At 38.7% G+C, this 12,602-nt stretch overlaps 1 protein-coding gene across 2 annotated transcripts in view; it reads right to left on the reverse strand.

The window, feature by feature from the left end:
* Nucleotides 1–3,498: 3,498 nt before the first annotated feature.
* Nucleotides 3,499–12,602, reverse strand: part of GFER (growth factor, augmenter of liver regeneration) — a 41,167-nt gene continuing 32,063 nt past the window's right edge. Inside the window, exons 2-4 of one of the 2 annotated variants that reach the window (XM_068110509.2) lie at nt 5,115–5,219; nt 4,794–5,026; nt 3,499–4,654 (exon numbers count right to left, since the gene is read on the reverse strand). In XM_068110509.2, coding sequence (XP_067966610.1) covers nt 4,492–4,654; nt 4,794–5,026; nt 5,115–5,219 — 501 coding nt within the window. In that variant the 3' untranslated portion in view covers nt 3,499–4,491. The remainder of the gene's footprint in view (nt 4,655–4,793; nt 5,027–5,114; nt 5,220–12,602) is intronic. The other variant, XM_068110510.2, reaches the window with a different exon arrangement.

Genomic DNA, 12,602 nt, shown 5'->3' on the forward strand with positions numbered 1-12,602 from the left:
AAGAAAGAAATTTGTACTGTTACGGATTCGTCACTTCCGTTGTTGTGGTTTTCATCCACTGTAGACATTTTTGATTCCATGTACTATTATTGTTGTCGTTTAAGGGAGATAGAGGTTACTGTTTTCAAAAGGTAAAAAGAGTTAATGTTTAAATGAAACCGGAACCAAACGACGATGAAGAGGAAGAGGAGAAAAAGGCGGAGCGAGTGAGTCGGACAAGAAGCAGCCGAGCGGCATTGAGGTTTTGAGCCAACGCTAGCGAACGGAGGTCACTAGCAAACTTTTGGGTTTCCCAGGAAAGGGATTCCTGCGACAGAGTTGTTATCGCTGTGACAGATCAACCTGCGTGTCAGGTTTTGGCGGTCGATTCCGAGGAGAATCATCGTCGTGCCGTTACGCCTCGAGAACGGGCTGTCGGCCATTTTGACTCGCGCAGGACTTGCGCTTCGCTCAAGGTTTCATCTCGCTTCAACCATTTTCACCGCATTCAGATGTTAATCTGGTGTGTGTGTGTGCAACGTGGCTTTTGAAGGTTAATTTGCGGTTCGCCGACTGTGAGCCGTGGAACGTCCATACCCGAGGGTGTGATTTCCCAGTCGCCTGGAGGGCGCCTTTGTGATTTCCCAGTCGCCGTGAGGGCGCCTTTGCGCAGCTTTGGCAGCAGGACTGTAACTGCCACCCCAACGGGATTCTGGTCTCGATTGGACATTGTTCTGACGATCGCTGGAGCGGATCGACTTTGGCTTGAAGCCGGGATTAGAGACATTGGGATTCTTCTTCTTTTCGCTCACTTGGAGCACAGTGAGTTATATTGTACGAACCTGATGGTACCATCATAGGAAATATATATTGGTTGTACAATTGATTACTATTGTTGTTGTACTGTTATTCTTGTGTGATCTTAATACAATACTTGTTTGTTTGTAACAATTGGTGTGGCTTCACCATTGATCTTTGACATACAGAATAACACATTTTTCTGCCGTGACTCCTCTCGGGGCTCGGAGGTACACCGTGACCAGGGGGTTTGGGGAGGAGCACGTAACAGTACTAATAACCAGATTTCGCAATCAACAATTTGTTTTTTACAGTTAAAAGTACGAGTGCAATACATTCCACAATGGGCGACGCAAAACGTTACTTGGGCTGTGCTTGATCCATTGTGATAAACCCAGCTATCATTACCAAAACTTTATTTCAGCAAAAACTTTGAATCACCAAAAGGAACAAATCAAAATAATATTTTAACATCAGACTTTATAAAACAAGGCAATTCTCTGTGTGTTGATGTATGTCTGATAATTATATAATTGAACTGGCTGCGCCAATCACCACCAAAATTTGCATGTGTACGTGCTGGGGGTACCAAGGATCAGGTCATCAGGCACAAAATTACATAACTCTCCCCCTCAGCATCCCACCACGATGGTCTTGTGATTTTTCACCTGTATACATGGATTAATGCAGGTGGTTTAATTAGTCCTGACTCCTGCCACATGGAGGGCATATTTACACCATATTTCACTCCAAGAGGGTATTACTTGTGATCGAAACTTTGAAAAGACTTCATCTGAATGTCGACTTACTGACAAAGTCTATAATGAAATATTCATTAAGACTTTGCTCTTACACGAGCCTCGACTGTATACAAAAATAAATAAAAGTTAAAAAAATTTTAACCCAGAAAAGAGAGATCTGCACACAACAAAGTTGAAACTGACAAATTTGCCAAATGAAAATAAAAACTTCTTTCATAAGGGACATAAGGTGTGTGACATAAAAATGAAGCAAATGTGCACTTCTTGATGAAGGCATGAAATTTGGCAGGATGTTCGATCAACATATACTCCATATTTACAATTAAGTAAAGCTGTAATGAGCCCATTTTGACTTCAAAATGGCCACCAACGACAAACTTTTTTTTTTATACATGATCGAGGCTCGTGGAAGAGCGAGAGCAGAATGGAAGGGAACAAACTTTATTTATCCTTGTTACCTTTCATCACTTGTGTTGTTTGCTGTTAAATGTAGCCAAATTAGAAAATGAGGATGGTATTGGAGAAACTCTCAGACAAAAATTACTAGAGTAGACGAGATGTGCAAGTTTAACTACAATAAATGTAAACTCAAGAGAGCACGGAAGCAGAAATTCAATGGAGAGTACTTCCTCTCAAGGTGATGACCAATCTGAAACAAAACGTTCCTTCTGCGACAAAATTGACATACGAGACTTACTTCGGCACCGAGAGGCGTGGTGTGCTTTTCATGTATACAAGACATTCACTTGTCAAACCTCTTGCTGGAGATCCTGGAGCACAAGAGGTAAAGTACCATACCTGACGTCTTGTGATGTTATGCAGCAAAACATGACAAACAAACGACCAAAAATACACAAGCATGGCTATTTTCCAATCCAAGATGGCGGCAATAATAGGGTTATTTCAGCTTGCCCTCCACCACCTCGGAACCACATACAAGGCTTTCATCCGCAGCTCAATGGAATACTGCTCTCCCCTCTGGGCTGGTGCTCCTGCCTCACACCTAGCTCGTCTTCATGCTGTTGAAACCAAAGCGTTCAGAATCATTGGAATCTCCCGCGATGAAGCTAACTCCAAGGGCCGTTCACTCACTCACCGCAGGCAGGTTTGGTGGTCTTTCCGTCTTCTACCGACTCCTCTCCGGCTTTGCCCCCCCCCAGCTCTCTCTGGGCTCTGTCCCCCAAATATTCTGACAGGTCGCACAACATCTGCCTGCAACCCTCTTATGGTTAAACTGCCAAAATCAAGACTCTCTGCTCACCTTCACTCCTTCATTCCTCTTTTCTCCCTCCTCTGGAACAAACTCCCTCGCTCTCTTCAATCCCACTCCTCCCTCCAGGTCTTTAAAACAGCTGTTCACCACCATCTCTTATCTTCCCCCATCCAAAACCTTGATCTTTTCTACCCCTGCTAATTTAACCCCAAATCCACTTTTTTGAAATACCAACGTCTTTCCTGGAAGTCCTTGGTGTCCTTGTGTTTTATACTTCTCCCACCCCCCATCCCCCTTCCCATGCCTCCTCCCCCCAAGCCCCCTCCCTCCCACACATCTCCCGATGTCCCTGCTCTCAAATGTTGTGTTTGTGTGCTTCCCCTTCTCTCCCAATCTTGTCTACCGCTCCCTCTTTTTATATATTTTGTTTGTCTGTTTGATTTGTTTGTGTGATAAATGTTAGCTCTTTCACGAGCCTCGATTCTGTATACAAAAAAAGAAGGAAAAAAAGGTGCTATATAAGGTGACATATTTTGAAATGAATTTTTCAAAAGCAAAGCAGCTTCCTGCACATTTATATGGGAGTCTCTTATAGAAAAGGTTTTACGCTTTTTCTGAACATTTCTATCAGTTTCCAAGTTATAACGGTATTAAATTAGGGTATAGTGCGACACCTATTACCAGAAAATGCTGAGCAGTGAAGATGTTATGAAAGTTTAAATTCATGGGTTAAATTCATGACACAAATCGAATTAAAAGCACAATTTAATTCTGGCCTCGTAATTCCAGTTCTCGGACTTTTCCACATCTGCACTTGCATAAAGAATCATCCAATGTAAGTGTGCAAGCCATAATTAAAAACAATGTTGATAGAGCATGGAACTTCACATGTCTGAGCTTTGAAAACAGGCTGCTGAGGCCAGAAACTACAGATTGTTTACATTATTTTCATTAGGGTCGATTTTCATTTATTAGGGTCATCCAAATAAGTCCATTGAACAATAATATAATGCATGTTCCCTTACAAGGAACTTCAACGCAGAAGGCTAGTAGGCCCATCAAAGCCTGCACTATGATTTCCAACCTGTGGTTATTTTTGCCGTGCTCCATCCCTTTAAATGTTGAGCGTAAAACAAGGAAGTAGCCGTGCCATTTTTAAAGTCTTTGGTTTGACCCGACTGGGGTTCAAAACACCAACCTTCCAGGCTCAGAACAGACACTCCAACCATTACACCGCCAAGTTTGGTTGGTTTTGTTAAAAGATGCATGAATTACATATTAACTTGATAAATGTTTTGTCAATGATTGGACCTATCCTTGCATTTCAACCAGTTTCCACACTGGAAGCTTCTCTGAAGCTTTGTTGCTGTATTTATGATAGCAATATGATTACTAAATAAGTAAAGGAAAATCATAACAACAGATCACAAATCTTTCCGATTTTCCAAATAATGGAAAAGTTGAAGCTCCTTGCTAAAGTAGGATTTGTTCCAAGCATACTTTATGCGATTTTAAAATTATGCTTTCTGAAAAACAAATACCAAAACCAAGTTATTTAATAAATTAGGCTCAGATATTCATCTGGTAGAGCCAAACAATTCAAATAAAGAACACCAATAATGAGAGCAGATTATATTTTGATAGGTATTCTTCATTTGAGCGATTGACAAACCAAGACACAAAGGACAGTCCAAAGCTGCATTTTCCAATGCCGAAAGTAATCAGGGCCATATTCCAAGGTCAGTCACAGGATCCATCCTTCCAGCCATCTCGCCAGCGTTCATTCACAAGGCTGCAGTCAAATTCTGGCTTTCCAAGGCGAAGGTTCACGTGATTGTGTAAGCGACAGAACCACTGTGAGAGACCCCACTGGCTGCTCGTTTCTGCTGCATCAATCTGCATCCTGAGTTGCACAAAGAAGCCATAATTGCTACCCAGTGCAAGAGAACCAATATATAGGCAAACAAACTATAATGAGCATTTACACAACCACACATGGGGGGAAAAAGTAGTTACAACAGCAACGAGGCATTAGGAACCACCTTTGTCGGAGGTCTTGTGCACAATCCTCACAAGGGTAAAATTTTGAGAAGAGCTCAATAAAAGTCCTCATCTCCCGTTGTTGAGGCGCTGAGGGGTGTTCTGGGTAGTATGCAGCCATAGTGTGCAAAAAACTCCAGGTCCTCCGACCCAGTTCTTCTCTGTCTAGCGGGCAATTTGGGGGGAGCGCCTCCTTGTGGTCCTGCTGTACTATTGCCTTGGTAGAGGTTTTGTCCTGGAGAAATAAGCCATTTCGAGTTACAAAATATAAATAAACTCTCAAAATATAATTTAAATAGATAATCTCATCTTTATTAGCTTACCCCATTGGACTTAGTCCAAAACGGGGGCTTATGGATTTGGTTTTGTCTGTCCGTCCGTGCATCCTCAACCATATATCGGAGATGTATAGACCAATTTTGTTCATACTAGGCACAAAGACAATACATGACGGTATACATAAGCAATTCATTTTGTTTCGCTATGCAATCAAACACGGCCGACTGGTGGGCATTTTAGTTGTAAAAAAAAAACCCAATATTGACCACATCTTCAACCATTTCTCGGACATGCATTCACCGATGTAGTTCAAATTTGGTACATAGATTAATGAATGATGGGTTGCATATGCACGTCATTTTGTTTCGAGATCAGATCCAAGATGGCCGACTGGTGGCCATTTGGTTACTTCAATGTGTCCCCATCCATTTCTCCGACATGCATGGACCGATTTTCTTCAATCTTGGCACAAAGACAATACATGAGAGTATACATATGCAGAAGATTTTGTTTTGTCATCAGACTAAAGATGGCCGACTGACAGCCTTTAACCCTGTACAGCAAAACTACTAAATCCACGGCAGGGGTTATGACATTTTATGTATTTTTCTTCTTGTTTCTTAAGCTAGTGAAGATACAATCCTGATGGCAAAAAGGTTGGGTAGAAGCAATCAATATTACAGTTGTTTCGTATGCAGCTTGATGGTTGCATCATCTTCTGGAAGCGTGGCTGTGCCGCTGATGCAGCGTCCCTGTTCCCAGTAAGCTGGTACTCATTTTGCAGACTTTGATCATTTGATATTTTTGTGAGCTAGCCGAGTCACAACCCAGATTTAGCCAACTGGCAAGATCTTAACAAAATTCTGAGAAATTGATGATGTAGTTTCCTGTAATTGACTAATCATGAGCATCGTATCATCTTCGGGAAAGCAAGATGGCAGCACCCATGACACCAGACACAGAGCAGAACGCTGTCGTGTTTTCGTTAAATTTTTGAGAAATGTACGTCGTTCTTTCGGAAAAGACTAACTTTATTTCATTCACAAACGATTCCCGGAAACGTTTTATCACATTTGTTACTAAATGGAAGTAATACATGACTGCAAAGAAAGCAAAGTTGTAGCAGACACTGCAGTCAAACTTGGACAAAATTTTACCAATCAAGTGTTTATTTCCGCACAAAAGTTCCTCAACCAGCAAGTGCAAACGTAAGCTGGTACAAGCGCTTCTGTGACGTCACATCAGGAATGTGAGGCGACAGGAGAAATCTCATACCAAGAAATCCAGCACTCAAGGTGGGTTTGTAAAGTAACTATTAGCTTACTATTATGATACCCTCTAGTCTAAAAGTCATTTACAATGCTAAAGCCTGTAAGTGTAACGTTGAATGCATTAGAGGGTCTTTTTGGACCTGGGCCCAACATGATTTTTGAATCTCTATAACTTTGTTATAAAAACGTTTTTATCCATTATCTTTCATATATGCTTTGAGTACAGGGTAATACATATTCCTCTGTGTGTTTTGGGGGGGTTTTTTTCAGGATGGGGAGGAATTGTTTCTTTAAATTTTTACCCCATCACATTGCCAGGCATGATTATTTCACTGTAACTTTGTTATAAAAACGATTTTACACATTATCTTTCATAAACACTTTAAAGGAAGGGTTATACATATTCCTGTATGTGTGTTTCGGGTTTTTTTTCTTTCAGGATCGGGGGAATTTATTTTTTAAATCCCCGCCCCCCTCCCCCTCCCCCCAATAATGCAGTCGTGGGTCTTTTTGGACCGGTTTAGCATTTAGGTTATTGTAAAAAAACAAATAAAATGTAATTTTATTTACTATTGTATTCTCTTAGATGTATTCTTTTGATTTTAATTATTATTATTATTGAATTATTGCATTCCTCCCACCCACCCCCCTCCCCTTTATAAAGCAGTGCTGCATGCATGCGTGTGGTGTGTTCCGATTTACCTTCCACAGCCTTTGACCCACAAGGCTCAAACTTGGCATGAAGATTGTTTGCCCCCCCCCCCCAGAGTAGTTTTGCACTATTACCTGCCCCCACTCATGAATGTGTGGGGGGGGAGGGGTAAAAAAAACAGATGCATTCCAATGGCATGTATGCGTATTTACAAAAAAACACAACACAATAGATCCATTCACTTGTAAATTAGTGTATTACTCATTGCTAACCCCAGTATAATAGATCAATTCACTTAGCATACCCTTATTTACAAGTGAATGGATATATTCTGCAGGGGTTACCAATGAGTAATACACTACAAGTGAGTGGATCTATTATACAGGGGTTACCAATGAGTAATACACTAATTTACAAGTGAATGGATCTATTATGCAGGGGTTACCAATGAGCAATACACTAATTTACAAGTGAATGAATCTATTGTGTTTAAAAAAAAAAAATACTCATACATGCCATTGGAATGCATCTGGTTTTTTTTTACCCTCCTCCCCTTTCCCCCTCACACACACATTCATGAGTGGGGGCAGGTAATAGTGCAAAACTACTCTGGGGAGGGGGGGGGGGGGGTGGGGGGAACAATCTTCAAGCCAAGTTTGAGCCTCGTGGTCAAAGGGTGTGGAAGGTACATCGGAACACACCACACGCACGCATGCAGCACCGCTTTATAAAGGGGTGAGGGGGGTGGGGGGTGGGAATGCAATAATTCTATAATAATAACTAAAATCAAAATAATACATCTAAAATAATACAATTGTAAACAAAATCAAATTTTATTTGTTTTTTTTTCCAATAACCTAAATGCTAAACCGGTCCAAAAAGACCCATGACTGCATTCGTGGGGGGTTTCGGGGGGGGGGGGGGATTAAAAAAATTAATTCCCCCGATCCTGAAAGAAAAAACCCCCAAAACACACGTACAGGAATATGTATTACCCTTTCTTCAAAGTGTTTATGAAAGATAATGTGTAAAATCGTTTTTATAACCAAGTTACAGTGAAACAAGCATGACAGGCAATGTAATGGGGTAAAAATAAAAAATCCTCCCCATCCTCAAAAAAAAACGCCAAAACACACAGTGGAACAGGTAATTACCCTGTACTCAAAGCATATATGACATATAATGGATAAAATCTTTTTATAACGAAGTTATGGAGACATAGCCTCAAGCCATAAAAGACCCACGATTGCATTATAGGGGTTGAATTTTAAAAACAAATCTCCCACCACCCCCCCCCCCCCCCCATCCTGAACAAAAAAAACCCACCAATAGACACACTTTGTGTGCATTGTGTGCAATATGCATTGGTCTTTATTTGAAGGAAATCTGAAAGATCATGGGTCAAAACGTTTTTATAAAAAAGGTATTACAAAACAAAATCATGCCAAACAAAAAGGACCCACATGGGTTTTTACAATATGGGTTCTTACAATATGGGTTCTTTTTATATACTAGGGCATGCCCGTACTATATCTATATCTAAAATTATATCCCCCCCCCTCTATTTACATGAAATGGTTTGGTCCAAAGCGAACGGCTTGCGAGTACGGTGACAATCCCCCCCCTCTATTTACATGAAATGGTTTGGTCCAAAGCGAACGGCTTGCGGAGTTTGGTAAAGAAATCGCCATAGCGTGCACAAACGCGCAGGAAAGCGAAAGAATCGCAAATTAGTTTTAATTAGTTTTAAAACATAGTTTAACGCCAACATAGTTTGCCAACGTGAAATAAATGAATACGCTCTCAAATGTGCCGTCCGAGGCAGAGTCTGTTCGCCACGTTCGGCACACGTGATAACTCGCTGCTCTCTGATTGGTTGAATCGTTTTTTGGACATAGCTCGGTAACTACTTGTCCGATTAATATGAAACCTTGAAAAGGCACATCCTCGGGTCCCCAGCAATATACCTGGCAAGTTTAAAGTATATCGGACCCGTGGTTGTCGAGAAACAGCGGTCACAGACAAACATACATACATACATACATACATACATACATACATACATACATACACACAGAGATTACTGGAATTATAGATAGATAAACCTTTCGATGCATTTGTATGCATCGAAAGGTTAATATATAAAAAGAACCCATATTGTAATGCAAGCTTACAATGTTTACATGAGTGCATACATGGTGTGGTTAAACAACACCACGAATACTATGCTGTACCATGAGAGGGTTATTACTGGCCCTTGACTTCTTAATTAAGCTTGGTTCATTGATGCGCTGTCAGTGACTGTGGTAAGGTAAATAAACAAAACGTTTGTTTGGCTTAACCTGACCGACACTATAAAAAAACATGCTGACCCACCATTGTTTTCCCATTTATGGGAGAAAAAATGAAAATCGAGTTTTTGGAGTGTCGAGTTTTTAAATATTAATTTTAAAAGAAAGTGTCTAAAGTGTAATTCTAGAGAGTTGTAAAGGGTGAACAGCTTCCTTCGGACACGGGTGCGATTTTTAGGCTGTAGTTTGATCAGTTCCTCGTAGGCAAGGCTTGTTACATCTTACTTAACTGCACATAGAGAAAAATTGAAACATATCTGGGGACAACAGATCATTTTAGTTGAAAAGTTCACATTTTTAACACATTAATTGGAATTGTACACAAGTAGTGTATATATGTTGCTTCTGGGACACTCATTTTCCCATTGACTTACATGTTAATTTTCCTCTTAAACTCATTGCCCATTAACACCTCTATTTCTCCCACCCTAATCTTTATGAATCTTTTGTCTATAGTACCTATCCTTAATGTTGTTCATTAGACCACTCAAACACTACAAATATTTGTTTTCCCTTATAGACCTATAATCCTTCTTCTACATATCATCTGGCAGATTATCTTTGACCCACTCAAACATCGACCCATTCACTTACATGTTAATTTTCCTCTCACCTCTTTACGAACCTTTTAGCCTTTTGACACCTATCCTTAATGTTGTTCATTAGACCACCCAAACAATGATCCCCCCCTTGGTCTTATGGTACTCTTACTATCAATGATCCCGAGTAGACCACTCAAACATTGATCCTACAAATATTTGTTTATGCGTGGGAAATAATTTAATTCTCTTGCCACTCTCTTCACCATCTAATATATCAACAAAGTATATGTTTGAGTTTGGTTCTTTATTAAGATATTTTAACTGAGCTAAGATAAAATGGTAAACCTCCCTCAATGTTCTTGTTTGAGTGCCTCCAGTGCCACATACCATTTTTAAATTAAAGTATATATTTTCCTGACAGCCATCAAAGTTTTCCGTCCACTCAAAAATATTTCCATCTTTTTTACCCAATTCACCGGTATTTAAATTAATTCTCTTATTTGTTTTGTAAATTTTTTTACCAGTTGTCTTTTCAATTATACCTATTTGATATTTTTCACATTCGTTATGTTTACCATTTATATACCAAGGTTGATTACACCTCCACTCTTTAGTCTGGTTGGTACTTGGTTCTATCATTTATATAATAGTAAAAAGGCGGCGGTAGCCCGTTAAAATCCCTAACCCCCCTTTTTAACTTATCACTTATATACTTATATAACCATAAGGGAGACTATCAATTCCATTTTCTAAAATAAACCTCTTATCATCAAAAGCCCCCAATGCTTTCTTATTCACCTCTTCTGAATATAATTTATGTTTATAACTTCTTATTCCATTAATCTTTCTAAACTCTTCTTTCTTTGTTGTTAAACAGTTATAATAATCCTTAAAGTTTATTGTTTCTTTAATAACATTTTTCTTTACACCTTTTAACTTATCAGTCTTTTCAACGTTATTCACGATGTATTTATAAGCATAAGCCTTAGACCTCAACCCCACAAATTCACTCATGACATTTCCTCCTAATTCATCCTTAAACTTTCCAATCACCTTTTTATTTTTAGAAGAGAACAACTCACTCTCTGGACTGTAATTACTAGTGTCATAGATATTAATGTCCTTTTTCATGTCTGAATAAACATCATCAGTATTAATTTGCAAAATAAAACTATCTGTATCCATATAAAGTAGATTAACATCATTTTGATATTTCTTCCTCAAGTTATTATAAAAGTAATCATACATTAATGACTTTGATAAATCAAGAATTGATGTTCCAATATAAATAGGTTTGTCCATTTCAATACTCTCTTTAATCAAATGGATCGCACAAAAGTTCTCAGTAAAGACTTCAGCTCCAGTAAAACTCGGTCTATTAATTAATTTTGATGCTTGTTTCCAAGATGTTGATAGTCTGATATTTTGTCTTTTCCTCACATTTTCCATGGTCTTACCAAAGACCACATTATTCATCAATTTATAAAAGTCTTTCTCAAAATCTGTTTTTGACTCTGTTCTTCTTTGTGTATTAAAATCAATGTACCCCTTTAACCAATGACTTTGATTGAACTTTAGAACCCTATGAATCTTCTCTACTCTTAGACCTTTTGATAAATATTGTCGCAAATTTCTTTGGTGTAGAACATAATTTTTCTTGTTATATAATGTAGAAAGTAATTTTTCTGTTGATTCACCTATATTAAATGATTGTTGATAATCACTTAACCACTCCTTCTTTGGACTTTCCTTTTCACAAGCAAATGGGAGATCTTTGTGTCGGTTATAAAGTTCCTCTGGATATTTCAAATCAACTTCAAAATAATAACCAACTTTTTCTTTATCCAATTCTTTTTGTGTAGAGATACATACATCTTGCAAAACCTTTTTGTAGTCTTTTTCCTTTACCCATCTAAGTTTTCCATAAGGAAGAGCCTGAGACATTGCCCAGGCATACAGGTTGTTCGCGTCATAGTACATCAAGTAAGAACTCTCTTTCATTGAATCATAATTTGGAAGATATTTGTTATTTGCTTTTGCGTATCTACTCGAGCAGACTTGTGAAATTCCACCTCTTTTTGCCTTTTCAATCATCAAAAGCATATCAATATCGGTTATCAAATCCAAAGCTTGTTTTGTCATTTTCAACATCGCACTCCAGGCCAATCCAGGTGCTGTGTAGTAGTGAGCAGGATCCAATCCATATCCAGTGCGACAAACAGATCTAAAGGCTTCAAATACATCGGCCAATAAAAGCACATCAGTTTTGAGATACAAATCGTGATACTCGCCAAGATTCTTGATGTTATATTTTTCCCAAACATTTTGTGCGTGTACATAATCTTTATCAGATATATGACTGTTGTTTAATTTGTTATAGAAATTTTCTTTTGAAGGAAGTTGTGTTTCATTGAATCTCTCAAATGAGTCCATATAGTCATAGGGGTAAATTCCCTTTTGTGTTAGAAAATCTTTATCTAAAAAATACTCTGAAAGACATGGAAACTCTTTTAGATTTTGAACCAAGTTAGCCAATGGACTTGCCATGAATTTAAATGTATCAAGAAATCTGATATGAGTAATAGGAGATGTGTGAATTGTTTTTGTGAATGAAATGTATTTCTGATCCGTGTTTGGAATTGCTGAGATACTTCCAGAAGTCTTTGAGAGTTCCTTGATAAATAGATGTGTATCATAATGAGCGTTGTTATGAAGA

Source organism: Myxine glutinosa, chromosome 3, assembly GCF_964187855.1.
Source record: "Myxine glutinosa chromosome 3, kmMyxGlut1.1, whole genome shotgun sequence".
Lineage (NCBI taxonomy): Eukaryota > Metazoa > Chordata > Myxini > Myxiniformes > Myxinidae > Myxine > Myxine glutinosa.